The sequence below is a fragment of the Euleptes europaea genome, chromosome 8, assembly GCF_029931775.1.
Source record: "Euleptes europaea isolate rEulEur1 chromosome 8, rEulEur1.hap1, whole genome shotgun sequence".
In the NCBI taxonomy this organism is placed as follows: domain Eukaryota; kingdom Metazoa; phylum Chordata; class Lepidosauria; order Squamata; family Sphaerodactylidae; genus Euleptes; species Euleptes europaea.
This window is the reverse complement of record NC_079319.1, coordinates 33,061,011-33,078,597: the sequence shown is the minus strand read 5'-3', so window position 1 is coordinate 33,078,597 and position 17,587 is coordinate 33,061,011. Positions and strand designations below refer to the sequence as shown.

Sequence of the window (17,587 nt, the reverse complement as noted above, 5' to 3'; positions counted from 1 at the left end):
TAATGGCTTTTAGTCTGTAACCTCTCTTGTGAAGACTTGGGGAAGAGGAATCAGCATTTGATACGGAATATTTTTTTTTAAGTTATGGGATATCCCTCTTGGGGAACAGAATAAACCCATAAGGCAGACTGACCAGGGGCAGCAGTCACAATTTCTTTTTTGGTCCATCTGATTTGTCAACGCTTTTGCTCAGAAATATAAAAGAGTTAGAACGTAAGTTTATAAATGATTTTCTCCTTGCAGAACATTTCAATATCACATACTAACAGAACGAAAAGTGTGTTAAGGCTGCAAAAAAAGAGTGGTTTTTTAAAAGCTAAAAAAAGTTACAAGTTGCTAAAAAATCTAATTTTTAAAAAAATAAAGAAATCCAGTGTTCTCAGAAAAAATGGGATCATTAAAAAAAACCAACTTCAAAAATAAAAGAAATATTCGGCACAATTCTATTTTAAAAGTAACATCTGGAGTGATTTAAAGTTTTGAATAAACTTTCAACAACTTTTTTTAAAAAGAGGTTACTAATACAGAGTTTAAGCGGGAGGGGAACACTCTTCTTGTATAATCTTTGTTAAAACTGAAACTGTACCTTTCATCTCAACCTATTAAAAGAGTTTTAAAACAGAAGTTGGAAACTCCCCAGCTCAGCTGGATATTTACACTCCTCTCTGCCCCTTTGCTAGTTCTTAAAAAGCACCAATTTCAGTTCCCCATGGTCTGTAGGGTTTACCAAGGCTGGCTGATGGCGCTGGTGCAGATGAACCGAGAGCATTAGGGGACAACAGGTGGAATGAACTGAAGGAAAAGGGGAACGCAGACAAGGAGGCCATGGAAGACAGCAAGGGAGGAGAGAGTTTGGAAGCTGAGGTGACTACAGGAAGCACTGGTCCAATGCTGCCATTAGGGGGCACTCTTAGCGAAGGTGATTCAGCATGAGCAGAGATTCTGCTCTGGTGGTGGGCCTCCGTGGATGTCGTTGCGCCATTAGTAGCAGTGTGCCCGTTCTGAGGCAGTAGCAATGGGTGGGAGATGTGGGGGTGATGTCCAAAGGCACTGCCCCAAGGAATGTGTCCAAGCCCACTGTGCGAACTGCTTGCTGCTTCCCTCTGAGAGGCATAATTATTCAGGTGAGACACGAGGCGCACACGAAGAGGATCAGAAGAGTCCAGACCCTCGATAATGCTAAGGTAGCGCGCTACTTCAGCCAAGCACTCTCGAAAGCCTAGACTCCGATAGTCCATAGCAAGAGCATGAGCATCGAAATAGCCTAGGAGAAAGGAACAAAGAGTGTTGTCTTAGGATAGGACCTCTTTCCAGTTGTGGTCTGTAGATCATCTATTCCAGTAAGGCTTCCCCAGCATGTTTCCTTAAGAGGTAGCTATAGCTTAAGAGGTATAACTGACCATGACTATTCAGGCCCCGGGCATATGAATGGTAGATGCAGAAGTACACAGGTGTTCTACAGTACCATTTCTATTTATTTCAGATAAATTTTTACCCAGTACATTTTGACTAATACAAGTACTGATTAGGCCACCTTGAAATAAACTGGTTTACTGGCCAGGTAGTTCTTTCATAGCCTTCACCCCATATCTGTACCAAAGGGAGAATACTAGTAAGCTGCTTTTCAGGGTTGTGGTCAGGAAACCTGTGAAAAATGCGTGCGAAGCATTTTGAACACTTAGGGGGAAATCCCCTTCAGATACATTACCCTTGTGGCTAGTAAATCAGGGGCAGAATACTAATACTTCGCATTTATCCAATGTTCAGTGTTCTTCACATACGTCATTTCCGTCCTTACAATGACACTAGAAAGGCTGGTCAGTATTATCATCTCTCAATTGCGCGTGGGGGAGCGGCTGAGGAAGGCCTACTAAATTCATGGCAGAAATTATATTCAAAATAGGGACTTCCTATTCGGCAGCCCAATCCCTTGCAGTCAATCCTACACAGTTACTCCAATCTAAGCCTACTGGAATCAGTGAGGTTAGACTGGAACAACTCTGTGCTGACAATGTAGGGTCAAGTCAGTCCACTGCAGCACTGCTCTGATCACTGCCTGGCCCCACTAATTCTGCAGCTGGGATGCTAAATGCACATTCATGAGAAATGCACATCCTCAACCATGAGAATGGTTTCAAACAAACAAACCTAGTTTGAGAAACTACCAACCAGTCATTCAGTGAACAGCAGCATTAGCATCAACAGAAAATATTACCTTTTGGCTACAATCCAGCTATTCTGGGCAGCGTCGCTGATTTTTAATGGGACTACTCTGTAGTTAATGGGTTATGAATTGCAGCCTATGATTTGAAGTTGCTGAGCATCAGTAAATCACTTAAGACAAGCATGCGTTGGTAAACAGCATATTAAACCTAAGAAATTATTGCTGTTCATATCAGCGTCTGCTCTCCCTATTGCTATGGCATACAATTATTATTATTAATTTAACACTGTTATATTAGATAAATCCACAACCCTGATGCCGAAGCTGATCTATTTAAAGGCAATATGATTTAAAGTTAATAAGGCTGCTTAGCCAGCCGTAGATTTGCAGCCTGAAGAAAGCAAGCCTCAGCACATTTACCTGGAGCTTGGTGTCAGTGAGTATGTGGAACTTACTTTTGAGTAAACATTAACAGTTGCAGGCTGCATGGCAGTAAATGCTCAAAATTATGCAGGCTCCTGGGCTGTCTCCCCAAGATAGCTATTATTTCCCCTCGCTAAGAAGAACATCTAAAAATCGACTGAATGGTATAATTGACCAGGAATTTCTATTCTGGCCTAACACTTTATGGACTGCTGCTTTCTGTGCAAAGGGAGGATTCTTTACCTTTGCCTCCTGCAGTGTGCAACATTTTCAAATGATCCACAGTCATCTGCAGGATTTCAGCTTTTTCCAGTTTGGCAGATCCCTAAGAAAGAAGAAGAGTTGGTTTTTATATGCGGACTTTCTCTGCCACTTTAGGAAGACTCAAACCGGCTTACAATCACCTTCCCTTCCCCACAACAGACACCCTGTGAGGTAGGTGAAGATGAGAGAGCTCTAAGAGAACTGTGACTAGCACAAGGTCACCCAGCTGGCTTCATATGGAGGAGTAGGAATACCAACCCAGTTGACCAGATCAGCGTCCACCACTCATGTGGAAGAATGGGGAATCAAACCCAGTTCTCCAGATCCCAGTCCACCGCTCCAAACCACTGCTCTTAGCCACTACACCATGCTGGCTCTAGCAGCAAAATGAGGCTGCCAGACAACTATCAGCAAATGAGGCTGCCAAACAAAAGCCGGGGAAGAAGGCAGACCAGGAAAGGCACATTTCTGGCTAAGCTGTATGGGTTTTGGTCATACTTCAAGCTGCCAACAAGTTACCTGCTTTTCAAAGGCACTGGGCACCAGCCTCCTCAGCTCCGATAGGCTGTTGTTGATCCGGTCGCGACGACGCTTCTCAATGATCTGAAAGTACAAGAGGAATATTTTGATTGCGGGGGGCATTCTAAGAGGGAAGGAGTTTGGAGCAGAGACAAATCAGGAAAAGGAGACTTACTCCTCTGCGTCTTTTCCTTGCCAGGATCTGGGAAGTGGTGGTTGGTGACATCGAACCTGGAGCTGAACTCAAGTTTCTGAAATCAGCAAGAAAGCAGGAAGGAGTTAATGCAAATCTCGACAGTTCACGAAAGCTCATGCCCTGCCAGAAATTTTGTTAGTCTTTAAGGGGCTACTGGACTCCTGCTCTTTTCTACTGCTATTAACAGACTAACACGGCTACCCATTGTGATCTATCTCGACAGGAAGAGGATGACTAAGAATAGCTAGAAACATGTAGGCAAGGAATGACATTGAAAACAGATGCTTCAGCTCCTAGTTGATTCCAAGTATACTGGAACCAAACTTAGAGCACACTTAGTTTATACGCTTTTTCTGTTTTCTTTTAAGCGCCAAGGCCCCCAGCCTCTTGCATATTTGTTCCTATGGGCTTGCTCCCAAGTAACTGAGCGCAAGTCTCAGCTTTTGGAAACAGATGTTGCAACCAGGCTAAATACCTTGAGCCCAAGCAGAGTGCCGGTCTTTTCATCACCCAGTAACCACAATCAGAGTTCAGAGTCTTCAGATTCAGAAGGGAACTTTCTAACAGTACAATGGCGTGCATATTCACTCAGAAATAAATCCTATTTTGTTCAAGGGTGTTGCTCCCAAGTAAGGCTGCACTGGATTGTAACCTAAGTCACAGGGTGCCACCCTCGGCTGACCCGCCTGACCTCTCCGCCTTTGATCTGAGCCATTAACACGTTGCCTCGGAAGCCAGGCCTCGAGTTCAACAGGACTTACTCCCTCGAGGCAGCTTTGCGTCTTTGTGATTGGTCCTGGCAAAAGGTATTAATCCTGCGGATTGTTGACTGTTTTTGAATTTGGAACCAGCAGGGCTGTAGACTCCGGCCAGCCTCAGAGCGGCGGGAGCTTTGCTGAGCCATCCTAAACCGGGTTTACTCCAGAAGGAAATGTCACCGAGTTGGGGGAGGGGGGAAGGCTCGTGACGAACCCCCAGGACTGCAACCTCCGCCCCATTACCATGGGGGGGGGTGTCCCAGGGCGCCAGGCAGCGGCGGCGTCCCGCACCTGACCCGGAGCCCCCGCAGAACAAACTCCCTGGCCGCCCAGGCGGAAACACCCCCCCTGCCGCCCTGCTGGCCACAGGCGGCGACGTGCACCTCCCCCCTCCCCCCCCCGGCGCCCTCACCCATTCTCGTCCGCGCTCTCCTTCTCCACTTCGATGGGCTCGTCCAGCTCCTCGCTGTCGGAAGAGCTGTAGTCCGGGTGCGCCCGCTTCATGCTGCCGGCAGGAATGGCGAGGGAAGGGCTCCGTCCGTCCGCTCGCTGCCTGCCTGGGTGGGTGGGTGGCGCTCCCCCGGTGCCAGCTCAATGCTCGCGCCGCCGCTGCTCGCCCTCTGGCTGCGTCTCCCCCATCCCGTTCCCACGCTTCGCCTCTTAGCCGGGGGAGGGGGAGGGAGGCGCGCCAGGCGCTCCCGGCCACATAGAACGCGGCGTAGCCCTTGGCTGCCCGGACGCCTCTGGTTGGCCGAGCCACCGCCGCGGCCGACCAATGGTCGCCGCCCGAGAGACTTCTCGGTGACACGCCCTTCCTCCCCGCCGCTCCCGATTGGCTGAAGGCTCTCGAAGTGGATACAGCGAGGCGTTGTATCCCCTTTGAGAGCCTTCAGCCAATCCCCGCCCTCTCCCCGTCCTCCCTCTCCCCGGGCGCGCGCGCGTGATTGGCTGGGCCGGGGGCCAGCGGAGCCACACGCGTGGCCGGGCGGCCGTGGGAAAGTTGCTCGGTGCCCGGCTGGCGGCCAAGCGGGGCGGGTGGCGGCGGCGGCGCTGAGCGGGGCGTGCGTGAGCGGCGGCTGCCGCGTGTGAACCTCCCCTGGGCGCGGGGTGGAGCGGCGATGGCACTCGGGCCGGCGGCTGTTGCCGCGCCGGCTTCCCAGCGCGCTAGCACCGTCCGGCACCACAAAGCGCCTGGCGGGGCTGCGGCTCGGAGCCCGGTTGCCTGACTGAGCGGGGCCGGCGGCGGCCTGAGGGATGTCTTGGCGAAGCTGCGGGCGCTCCCGATCTCGCAGCCGGTGGTGGGCTGGCCAGGGGTGTCCGCTTGCCCAGTGGCAAGTGGGCCCCTGATGAAATGGGGGGGGGGGGGCCTTAAACGTTAAGACAACACATTAAAAATGTTAATGACTTTTAGTAGCTTGGAAATATAATAGATTTGTTCCAAATTATTTATTTACAATTTTAAACAATTAAAAATTCCATTATAACAATCTGAATTTACATGTAGTATCTACTGCAGTGGTTCCCAACCATTTTTTGACCAGGGACCACTAGGACTTTTTTGTTCGGTGCAGGGACCCCAAGGTTCAAAATAAAAATTCAGAGAATTTGAAAATAAACTCTAATCATAACTGTTAGTTAAACATTAAACTTAGAATAATATTTGAATATATTTTTATAATAGAGAACTTTTAATTGAAAATATTAATTTATTATGGGTTTATAACTTTGTTTTGCGGACCTTCGTTTAGTTCTCGCGGACCCCTGGGGGTCCATGGACCCCTGGTTGGGAACCAGTGATCTACTGTATACTGTCAGTAATATGTACAATATATGTACACTGTAATTACTAAAAATATACATTTATTTCACACAAAAAATCATTGTACCTTTTTTCCACTTACATATTTTTTGAAAGTTTTATTTATTTACAGCCTTATAGTTGTGGGTGGGCCCCCTTTGTCTCCTGGCAACCAATATGTTTAGACCCAGTCCACTACTGCTCACAGCTTTGGGGAAAAGGGAGGCTTCTTGGCCTCCGAGCAGCGTCAGATAGATTTGGCGTACCTCTTTACCACCTGACTGGTGGGTAGTTCTTGGATTTAACTGATCTTTTCCTACCTTTAAGGCCTGGCCTGAGCCATCTATCTGTGCTATTTATTATTAAAACATTGGTATTGAGCTTTGGAGTGCCAAAGTCTTTTACAAAACCCAATTGAAACTATACACAACCACTGGCAGGTTAAGCGGGGAGAGATTGACTGTCCCAGGGCTACCCATCATAATTTAGGGGGGGATTTGAACCAGGGATCTCTAGTCCAGCATGCTAACCACTATACCACACTGCACAATGGAACTTCAAACTATGGCCATGACCCATGCTGCTGCTGTTCAATTTATGACGAGTTTATATCCCTACATGCTTGCCACTTAAGGACAACATCAAATGATGACTTATAGCTCATGTATTTCTTCCCATCATTTTAAACAATATCTGAATGAGTTATTTCACACATACAACTGCCAGTTGCCAGTATATAGGATAATCCAACAGTGCATGTATATCTATCTATTTACTTTGTTTATACCCTGCCTCTCTCCCCAGTAGGGACCCCAAGAGGCTTACATTGTTCTCTATTTCACTGTCCTCCCAACAACCCTGTGAGATAGGTTAGACTGAAAGTGTGTGGCTGGCCCAAGGTCACTCAGTGAGCTTCCGTGGCAGAGTGGGGATTTGAACCTGGATCTTCCAGATCCCAGTCTGACACTAAACCAGGGGTGTCAAACTCAGTTATAAGGGCCGGATACGACATAAAGGTCACTTGGTTGGGCAGGGCCATGCCTCACCGGCCCAGTTTCAGAGTGGGGAGGTGGCTGGCTCCTGGGGCCGGATCTGGCCCTTGGGTCTTATGTTTGACACCCATGCTCTAAACACCACACTGGCTCTCACAGGTAGCTGTTACCTTTCTTTTGGCAGTCTGTATCTGCAAGAATGAGGACTATTGATCACCCTTTTGGATCCTAATGCCAAAAGGTAATAGCTACCTTTGAAAATGAGGTGCTGGCGAATGTGTGTGTTTGGGAAACAATTAGGGTTGTAACTGGCCAGACACACTGGAAGTCAGTGGAGACAGAGAGGCACTGGAAGGAGCTTACAGGTTTGCCTCTAAATCAGCCAGCAGATGCATGGGTCTAGGAAGCAGGGGCAGCCAGGCCCGTTGACCTTTCCTGTGCTGCTGGCTCCTGAGAGGCTTGCCTGGATTGCTGGGGCAGGGAATTGGCCCTGGTGCCAAGCAAAATAATATGGCATGCCGTTGCTCAGCATGTGAGCCGAGGTTGCCTAACCCTGCTGTAGCTGTTACTTCTGTGTAATGGAATGCACGTATAGGCATCGTGCTTACTAGCACTGACCTCTTGCACACTGAGCATAATATATACACAGAGGGCCTAATCAGCATGTATGTACCACAAGCATATCGGCTCTGTATGTGTGATGGCAAATAGCACAATTGGGAAGACAAAGCCTTTATACGCATAGAGAGCCTGCATAGTATAGTGGTTAAAAGTGGTGGACTCTGATCTGGAGAACTGGTTTTGATTCCCCACTCCTCCACATGAGCGGCAGACTCTAATCTGGTGAACTGGATTTATTTCCCCACTCCTACACATGAAGCCTGCTGGGTCACCTTGGGCCGGTCACAGCTCTCTCAGTACTCTCTCAGCCCCACATACCTCACAAGCTGTCTGTTGTGGGGAGAGGAAAGGAAGGTGTATGTAAGCTGGTTTGAGACTCCTTGAGGTAGAGAAAATCAGGGTATAAAGACCAACTCTTCTTCATACGAGGTGTGCACAGGTAGGTTTGTATCCCGCAGAAGATTCCCACTGATGAAAAGAGGGTGGTTTTTGCTCATTTCCCCAGGAACAGTGTAGGAGGAGGGTCAGGAGTCTATGGCAGAAGCAAGGAGAATTGTGCTCTGCAAATGGAAATCCTTCCATCAGGAGAAAAATCTGGCAAGAACCTGGTCTCTGGGTCTGGGTACAGACCTTATGCTGAACATTTAAAGAAGGTGGAGCTAATGGACATGATCCTGCTATCCCCATTCAAGAAGAAAAAAAAGCACAACGTAGTAATTATTTCATCATGTGGACCATCTACAGTGTCTGCAAGGGGCTTTATGGAGAACAACCAACCATGCTTGTTCAGCACATTCAGTCATAGCAAGCCAAAGGCAAGTGGCTTTGAGCCTGCTTGAACTCCGACCACCAGAAGGATAATCATCCACCCAAAGTACTTCTTCGTGTGAGACTAAGCTCATTGGACCTGGATGAAAGACCATTCAGGAGCCCTCTGTATGCCCCTCCGCTCCTCAGAGAAAGGACAAAATGCATTTGTCACAAACCAATGTTTTAATGTTTTGAATTAATCATCAGCTTTGATTGCCGCACAAAGTTTCCCTGTGCCGTGTAGGAGCAATCTTTGAGTAAAACAACTAAAAACTGAACTCGTAGGAACACAGCTTACAGCATATCCATGGGAATGGGATAGAACAATTTTATAATAGATGCATCTGCTTTCTGTGTTCAGAGCTCTGAGTGACCTAACAGACCCCTGAGATTCTTTTAGGGTCTTTCTAGGCCCTTCAAAAGGAATGTATAGGAACAACTGACATTTAGGCATGCCTGTATAAGTACTCACAGATGAATCAGACAGGATGCTAAAGGGAATAATTACTTGGAACCTGGAGACCAGCTCCCCTGGGATACTAGGTACATAAGTGCCGTCAAGTCACAAGTGACTTATGGTGAGCCCAGCAAGGGGCTTTCAAGGCAAGTGAGGAGCAGAGGTGGTTTGCCATTGCAGTCTTCTTTAGAGTCTTCCTTTGTGGGGGGCCCATCCTTGCTTAGCTTCCAAAATCTGATGAGCTTGAGCAATACCATGCTGCCTTTCCTCAATCCACTGGGATACTAGAGTTGCCAGATCCCATCCTGGAGACTTTACCTGTGTATCACCTACCCTTCTTTCTTTCCTTCTCCGGAATAAGCAGATGGAAAGCGTTTGGCAAAGATTTCACTGCTGCAGCCAGCACAAAGTGCTACTGCTGCCTGCTCTTTTTGCTGAAGTGCCTCTCTGTTTTCTGATCTTGACTTTGGGACTAGGCAAGACTGCTGATCAAGGCCAGACTGTTTCTTTCATAGGCATTGCTCATAACCCTCAGCAGCTATGAACTGCCTGAGCCCCAGAGGTGTCCAAGGCATGCCTCATTCCCTCCCCCTTTTCCACTGCTCTGGCACGCATCACTAAGCCTTCAGGAGGAAGTACGGCTCCTATGGGGCAACAAACCCTACATCAGACGCAGCACTGAGGCATCAACTCTTTTCTTGTAGCAGTCGGGGATGTACATCTTAAAATGTATTTCCTATTCTTTCCTGTTTCCTCCTCCTATTGGTTGTTGTATGAAGAGAGTGAAAATAATATTGGAAAGGGGGTTGCTGCTTGAGTCCCCTGTGCAGGAAACCCCCTACTGTTGACCTTTGTCCTGGTGGGTGTGCTAAATTAACTTTGAAAACCTTTCTTTCCTAAGACCCTCTTTTCTCAAAGGAGCAACCGCTCTGAAGAGTAATCCCGTCAACCTGCCATACCCGAGTCCTGGAAACTCATGGTTACTATGGATACTTACTTTCCCCCTGATCAGCCAATGGAACGGCACTCCTTCTGCAGCAAATAGAAAACATTAACTAGAATGTACTGGACTAGAATAGAATTTGTCCCCCAGTCGAATAGTCTTTGCAGTCCAGAATGAAGTACAGTGCACTCCAAATATACAATAGTCCTTACTTAGAGCAGCTGTTCAAACTGGAAGCCATTTGCCAAAGCAGGCTGCTGATGTGGTCTAATGGTTAGAGTACTCAGCTGGGAGAACTTGGATCACATTGCTGCTCAGTTAATTAGAGTCTTATTGGAGGGACATCTTTAGTAAACGAATCTCAGTCTCATTTCCTCGGTCTGTAAACTGAGGAATATGACCACATGTATTTATTTCATTGGATTTATAGCACAACCTGTCTTAAGGGGTTTGGGGTATGGGACAATTATTTTGTATGAAACAGATGTGTCCTGAGTACTTTGAAGAGTTCTCTGTACAATAAGCCTGATGAAAGACATTATTTTAAAACATAGCTCTGAAAGTTAAATTCGCGTCCAGTAGTACCTTAGAGACCAACAAGATTGTTGGGGTATAAGCTTTTAAGAGTCAAAGCTCCCTTTATAAGATACCATACCTGACCATATCTGACGAAGGGAGCTTTGATTGTCAAAATCTTGTTGGTCTCTAGGGTGCTACAGAACTAAAATCTAGCTCGTCTATTGCATACCAACATGGCTACCCTCCTGAAACTGATCCGAGAGTATCTACGTTTGCCAATTTATATAGCAGTAAGAGACAGGATGAGACCATTCCAGCTGAGCCAACAGAAGTCCAGCGGCATCTTAAAGATGTACAAAAATTTTTTATTCCAGCATAAGCTTCTGTGAATCAGAGTTCACATCATCAGTTCCAGCTGAACCAATAGCAATTAAAGAGGAGCCAGCATGGGATACTGGTGAATGCAGGCACTGAACTCTGATCTGGAACATCTGGGTTCTAAATCCCTACTCAGACATGGAAACTTGCTGGGTGACCTTGAGCCATTCACACTTGGACTAAAGTACCCCTCATGATTATGGTGAGGGTAAATGAAGGAGAGGAGAACCAAAGCTGCTTTGGTTTCTCATTGGGGGACAAAGTGAGGGTATAACGAAGAAGAAGAAGAGGAGGAAGAGGAAGAGGAGTTGGTTTTTATATGCTGACTTTCTATACAACTTAATGAAGAATCAAACCTGCTTACAATCACCTTCCCGTCCCCTCCCCACAACAGACACCTTGTGAGCAGGTGGGGCTGAGAGAGCTCTAAGAGAGCTGTGATTAGCCCAAGATCACTCAGCTGGCTTCATGTGGAGGAGTGGAGAAACCAGCTCGGTTCACCAGATTAGCCTCCGCCGCTCATGTGGAGGAGTGGGGTATCAAACTTGGTTCTCCAGATTAGAGTCCACTGCTCCAAACCACCGCTCTTAACACTACACCATACTGGTGTACACAGTATCTTTATCATCTGTGAGTCATTTGGTTGGTCCTAATAAAGGGTATTATGTGAATTGTGTTCAGGGCATTTTGGACTTTACTTTTGTAACCAGCACAGCTGATGAATACGTCTTTCACTTTCTTCTGCCTACCTTTTTACAGGGTGTATGGTCTTAGGCTGATTCACTCATGCATAGACCCCCATTCTATGTCTTAGTGCTTAGTAGTGATGTCAGATGACATGAAAGGACTTTCCTGATGCTTGAACCGTGGTGGTTTTCTCACATTCAGGTTACTCAATGCAGACACTTATGTGTATGCTTCAGCTGTTTTGTTGGGTTTGGGGTCAGTACTAGCTGATCCTGCATCAGGTGTACTAATAGTGTCAGTGTTCAACCCTTGGCTTCCTGTCTTTCTCACAAGGCAGGCATTTTGATGCGATACTAAGCCGCTGTGATAATGGGAAGATAGCAAACGCTCCAAACATTAAACCTCATTCATCTGAATGTTCTGGGGTACTTAATAAGAAATCAGAATAAACAATTGAGCTCATAACACAAAGATGCATTGACATGTGCTACATAAGAGAAGATGGATTAAGCTAATGCAGATGACTTGGTGATTTGAATAATGGATGTTCTATTAAACCTATGCATGGAAGAGGCAAAGCTTTTTCCTTAACTGCATAAATGTGGTCCCAGATTAATCTCCTTTCATTTATGAGTGTAAACAACATTAAAAAAGATGAGAGACATTCTGGCCAATAAAACCAAAGGAAATTCTGCATACTGTATAATGGACTCCTGTTTGAAGCACAAGCTTTGCAAAAAGTTAGTGAATGAGTTGATGGGAGATTCTCAGTTTTGACCCTTGTGGACCACAGTTTGACCTGTTAGAGTTGCCCCCTCTGGCCTCAGATGGAGAGAAGTTGTAGTTGTGAGCTTCCCTTACTCCACCTTCTCTCCCCTAGTCCCATTCCCCTTGAGTCTGGGGGCCTGAGCTGATGCATTCTCTTCTGCTTCCTCCCACCAGCAGTTTAAAATGTCTCACCAGATCTGGCATAGGCCCTGTGGCCTCTCCACCCCCAAGCCCCCTAGGGGCACAGCCAGCTCCATGGGAAATCAAAGAGGGCCTTTGATGAGTCCCTGGTCCTCCTGCCCTTTCCCTGTCCCAAGTGCAGAACGGCCACCCAGCTGATCAGCAGGCAACTGGCCATTAAAGGGCCAACTGCCACCAATCACCAGGCTGGCAGGTGGCTCTTTAAATGGCATGGCTATGGCTAGCACTGGCAGTCTGGGCGCTGAGCATGGTACCACAAGGTGCCAAGGAGGAGGAGGCTGCAATATGTCTCCACCACCACCTTCTAACAGTGACAAGGGTTGTAGTTGTGGAGGTACTGATGACTGAATCTGGGATCTCTGAGTTTCATTGTAAGAAAGATACTAAACTTTGGGGTAGAACAATGGCTACTAAATAACCATAATGAATTAACACAACCTAACCATGTTTACTCATTTTTAAAAGATTTCAATTAATACTTTGGGCTGGTTCAGACGTCACTTGATTAATCCACACATGATGCATATTAATGATGAACTGCTGAATGCGTGAACTTGATTTCATTGCAAAGAATTGTGTTGGTCATGATAAGAAAGTTGTATCTGTAATAAGTATGAAAGCTGCCCATCTTTGTTTCTCCATCATAATTCATCATGAGGTAAATAGTGGCACCTTCCATCTATTTCAAAGCATGGAATGGAAATGGTTGCTTTATCCTAGTCAATGAGCACCTTGGTATAGTGGTACACAGGCAGTGCCATCCTGGCCCTCAGACTTTGTTGACTCCCAGCCAGTGGCCAATAAGGCCAGTAGTCCACAGAAGCCAGCTAGGTTACTGTGCAGCAAAATACTTGTGGGTTGCAGCCTTTATTTTATTATTTGAGGAGAGGAGTCCTTGCAGTTTGTCTGGGGTATTCTTTCCTGTTCCTGTACTGTGTGCAAATTAACTGGAGTCACTGCCTAGCTAGGAAAGGCTGTGTAGCTGAAGCAACAGCTGAGGGATCATCTCCTTGGGCAAAACCAAACAACTGACCTTTGCTCTAAGGCCTTCTTTTGCCCTCACCTGAATTTATTGGTTTGTTGGCAAACCCTGCCCTCCTCAGGTTCCACCCCCAAAATCTCCAGGTATTTCCCAACCTGGAGCTGGCAACCCTACACTGAGGCCCCTCCCCTCCCAAATTCCACCCTCCCCAGATACAGTCCCCACATCTCCAGGAATTTCCCAAGTCAGAGTTGGCAATCCTAACAAATCATGTGATATTTATTTGAAAATAAATCAAATGCCAAACAAATTGTGCTAAAAATACCTGGGTAAGAAAAACAGGCTCTGAATTTATACCATATTCTGTTGATTCCTGGGCACCAAGCTTATGTCCTGTTAATGCTAAGTGATGGAGCTAAGCCAGGCCATGCATACTAAAGCTGGTTCACCTACTACTTTTATACTTCCATAGAAAACACAGAGAATCTGTGGCACTGGAAATTCGATAATGTCTCAATCTATAAAGCAGAAAACAGAAGGAGTACATTCTCTCACCACAACCTCCAAAGAGACAGGTAGGAACTTGTTTTTGGAATCCCCCCTATTATTAGTTCATCGTATTTCTTATGCTGAAAAATATTGTATTTCCTTTGTTTGTTTGTGTGGTTTTGGTGGTCTCTGGGTTTATGTGGACCTCCATTCATGTCATTCTTAATTGAGTTTGGTACAGATCAGGAGTATTTATCTGGCTGTTTGGGAAATAATTACAATTTGTGTGGTCTAATAAGTAGTTCCAGAGTGTTCCAGATGCAAGAAGCAGGACCTATTGGAGGGGGGGCGTAAAATGCCTCTTTTGGACGTTTGAGCAGTCGTACCAGGGCACAAGGAGCCAAACAAAGCATTCACCTCAGGCTAAAACCAGTAGCAACTGGCTTAATTGTTTCCATATCACTGAGGGAAATCATTGTTGCCGCATAGGATAATGAGAACCTGATGCAGTTGTATTTCTAATTCAGGACAGCTGCATTTCGCTTCAGACAATGTAGATAATCCATATTACAAACATGTTCAGTACAAGTCATTGTGACCCAAGGGGACTACAAGGTGGTCATGTAAAATACAATTATACTATATTGGTGCACATGAGAGTCACCCCATTCAATCCTCACAACAACTCTGTGAGGTAGGCCAGGATGAGGGTATGTGACTGATCTAAAGTCACACAGTAAGCTTTTTTGGGGAGGAGGGGGTTGAACCTAGTTTGCCTGGTACACATCTATTCATTATTCCACATTATAGTTGCCTGGAGGTAAGATGTTTATTCAGGATGTGGAACCTCCATTTTGTACAATGCAAACCTTCAGCCCTAACCAACTCGACGTGTGTGCAGCAGTCACAATTGTGCATGCACATGTCCTTATGACCAGGGGCAGGGATAAGCATCGGAAGGAACTAATTCTACATTCCAATTCCATTCACAAACAATTGATTGATAATAATCACTGATCACATGAGAAGGTTAGTATTTTATTTTATTGTTTTTAATTCAAAATACGTCTTGACTGCTCTCTCCACTCCAAGATAGCTCTCAGTAATAAGCATGACATCATAAAATGCCAATAATACAAAATCAAACAATATAGAATATCAATAAAGCAGCAGGTAACAAGCACAAATAACAATAGCAGAATCCAGCAGATATGACAACATAGCAGCATCTAAAATTTGGAGGGCCAACCACCCTTCAAAAAATCAATGGCAAATCACAGGTTTCTCTCCAGGGGTCTAAAAGTTAGCAAATTAGCTGCCAAGAGAACTGCTGTGAGTTAGTGTGCCACCACAAAGAAGACCCTGTGTCTCATTCACCTTGAGAAGGTGGGGCGCACAGGGCCCGACCTTTGATACTGTGCTCAGTTTGTGGGAAGTTTCATCAAACTGACAGCAAGGGAACGTCAGTAGAGTATGTTCTCTGTATCCTGCACTAGTAGGGTTGCCAGGTCCCTCTTCACCACAGGCAGGAAGTTTTTGAAGCGGAGCCTGAGGAGAGAAGGGTTTGGGGAGGGGAGGGACTTCAATGCCATAGAGTCCAATTGCCAAAGCGGCCTGGAGGTTGGCAACCCAATGCACCAGTGAACAATCTCCTTGCCATATTCTGCACTGGCTGAAGTTTCCCATGTTCAAAGGCTACATATCATTGAGTACATTAGATAAACCTCAATGCAGTATAATCAGAGCATGGATAACTGTGGAAAGTTTCATTTTTCAAGGAAAGCCTATAGCTGGAATACCAACCAAAGTAGGCCAAATGCACTTATTAATACAGAAAAGACCTGAGCCTTCATCTGGAGCCATGGATGCACCTCCAGCAAGAACAGGCTGATACATTAATCCACAATTTGCTACCTTATTATTAACCAACAGCACCTCAGTCTCATTTGGAATAAGAGCAGCCCTGGCTGCTGGATCAGATTGGGAAGTTGCACATGCAGTATTAACGTGTGCATAAAATTCTCCATCTAGTTTACAGATGTGCATGGAAGCCTACAAGTAGGTGGCTCAAGGCATTTTTGTTTTACAGTAGGCAGCATCAAGGTGAAAATCTCAAATCTTTCCAAGCCCAGCTCAGAGATCATCCAAAGGGGGAGATGCTGGGAGTGTTCACTCAGGACCTTTGGCATGCAAGCCCATACTCCATCACTCAGCTATGGCCCTTTGCATAAGGCCAGTTAAGCCTCTGGCAGACGTTTAATTTCGTATTCAGTTCTTAGAAGTTTAAGTGCTCCTTCCCCTCCTCTTCCACTTTTGAAAAGTTCACCCCGCCTAATTAAAAGTAAAGAAGCAACTCAAGGGTGGGTGCTCCTTTTTGCAGGGCTACCCACATTTGTTATGGTGAGGAAATATTGCACTACAGGCACATGACTGGGATTAGTAGTCATCTCCTCTGGAAGCCCCTAAAATATATATTCAGAATCATCTGGCCAAAGTGAAACAGATGTAAGGCCATTTAGTTTCACTGGTAGAAAGTTAGCTGCATTAACTGTCACTCACTGGCTGTTACCGCACTAGGTATTCCCAGCGATGTATTAAGAGTTTGAAACTGTTATAAAAAATACTGTTTGCACTTTCTATGTATTCCCACCGAGGTATTAAGAGTTTGAAACTGTTATAAAAAATACTGTTCGCACTTTGTTTGGCCCCTTTAGCTGTGAAGACGTCGTCTAACCATTTTTAATTGTGGCATCCAAAAACCCTTTTAAAGCGATGTTTTTTATAACATTTCCAAACTCTTGATACATCGCTGGGAATACCTAGTACGGTAACAGCACTGAAATCAATAGGACGGAAACGTGCTTCATTCTAGCAGGATCGTGCTCTGTCTTTCTGCCAGCCTTCCAGTGCAGTCCTAAACAGAGTTATACCCTTCTAAGTCAATTGAAGTTAATAGTCTTAGGAGGGTGTGTCTCTGCTTAGGACTGCGTTGTTGGTCTTTTAAGGCTTGTCATAAACATAATTACACAAATAAGCTGGAAAGGTTCTTGACTATTAAAAATGCAGTTGATTGCCAAATAAGCACAGCTCCCCGCTTGCCCCATTCATTAGTCTAGTGAGCTTTCACAAGTCAGGTTAGGATTTTTCTACTTTCGACCCTTGTAGCACCTTAGAGACCAACAAGATTTTCAGGGTATGAGCTTTCAAGAGTCAAAGCTCCTGACAAAGGGAGCTTTGACTCTCTAAAGCTCATACCCCAAAACTCTTGTTGGACACGAAGGTGCTATTGGACTCGAATCTAGCTCTTCTACTGCAGATCAACATAGCTACCCTCTGGAATTTTTTCTGTGGGGCTGGTGTCCTTGGTTTTCAACAGCTGCATCACAAGCCACATTCGGCTGGCAAGGCATTTCCCAGCGTGCAGAAGTCACGGGAGAGGGGACGTCACCTGTTGACTTCCTGCCCGTCACACAAGAGTTAAAGTCGCAGGAATCTGCCAGATAACCTCAGGTCAAAGAGGCAGAGACCCAGCTTCTTAGCCTCTCAGGGCCCAGTCTGCTAAATGAATAAGGAGAGTACAGTAAGTTGTCGGGCAACCAACCATATGCGTAATAAAAT

The 17,587-nt window shown here is 45.9% G+C and overlaps 1 protein-coding gene across 1 annotated transcript; it reads right to left on the bottom strand.

Moving 5' to 3' along the window:
* Positions 1-545: 545 nt before the first annotated feature.
* HEY1 (hes related family bHLH transcription factor with YRPW motif 1) lies at positions 546-4,828 on the bottom strand. Its single transcript, XM_056854298.1, has 5 exons — positions 4,737-4,828; positions 3,546-3,621; positions 3,371-3,454; positions 2,831-2,912; positions 546-1,264 (listed from the first exon to the last, which is right to left on the bottom strand). Exons 1-5 carry the CDS (start codon positions 4,826-4,828, stop codon positions 684-686), a joined length of 915 nt encoding a protein of 304 aa, XP_056710276.1. The 3' UTR covers positions 546-683.
* Positions 4,829-17,587: the final 12,759 nt, after the last annotated feature.

What these genes read in the sequence shown, in the direction of transcription:
- HEY1 (XM_056854298.1), bottom strand. Translation starts at nt 4,828, where the DNA reads ATGAAGCGGGCGCACCCGGACTACAGCTCTTCCGACAGCGAGGAGCTG. An exon ending in GAGAGCGCGGACGAGAATGG is followed by an intron (nt 3,622 to 4,736) that starts GTGAGGGCGCCG and finishes TGCTGATTTCAG; the next exon opens with AAACTTGAGTTCAGCTCCAG. An exon ending in CAAGGAAAAGACGCAGAGGA is followed by an intron (nt 3,455 to 3,545) that starts GTAAGTCTCCTT and finishes TTGTACTTTCAG; the next exon opens with ATCATTGAGAAGCGTCGTCG.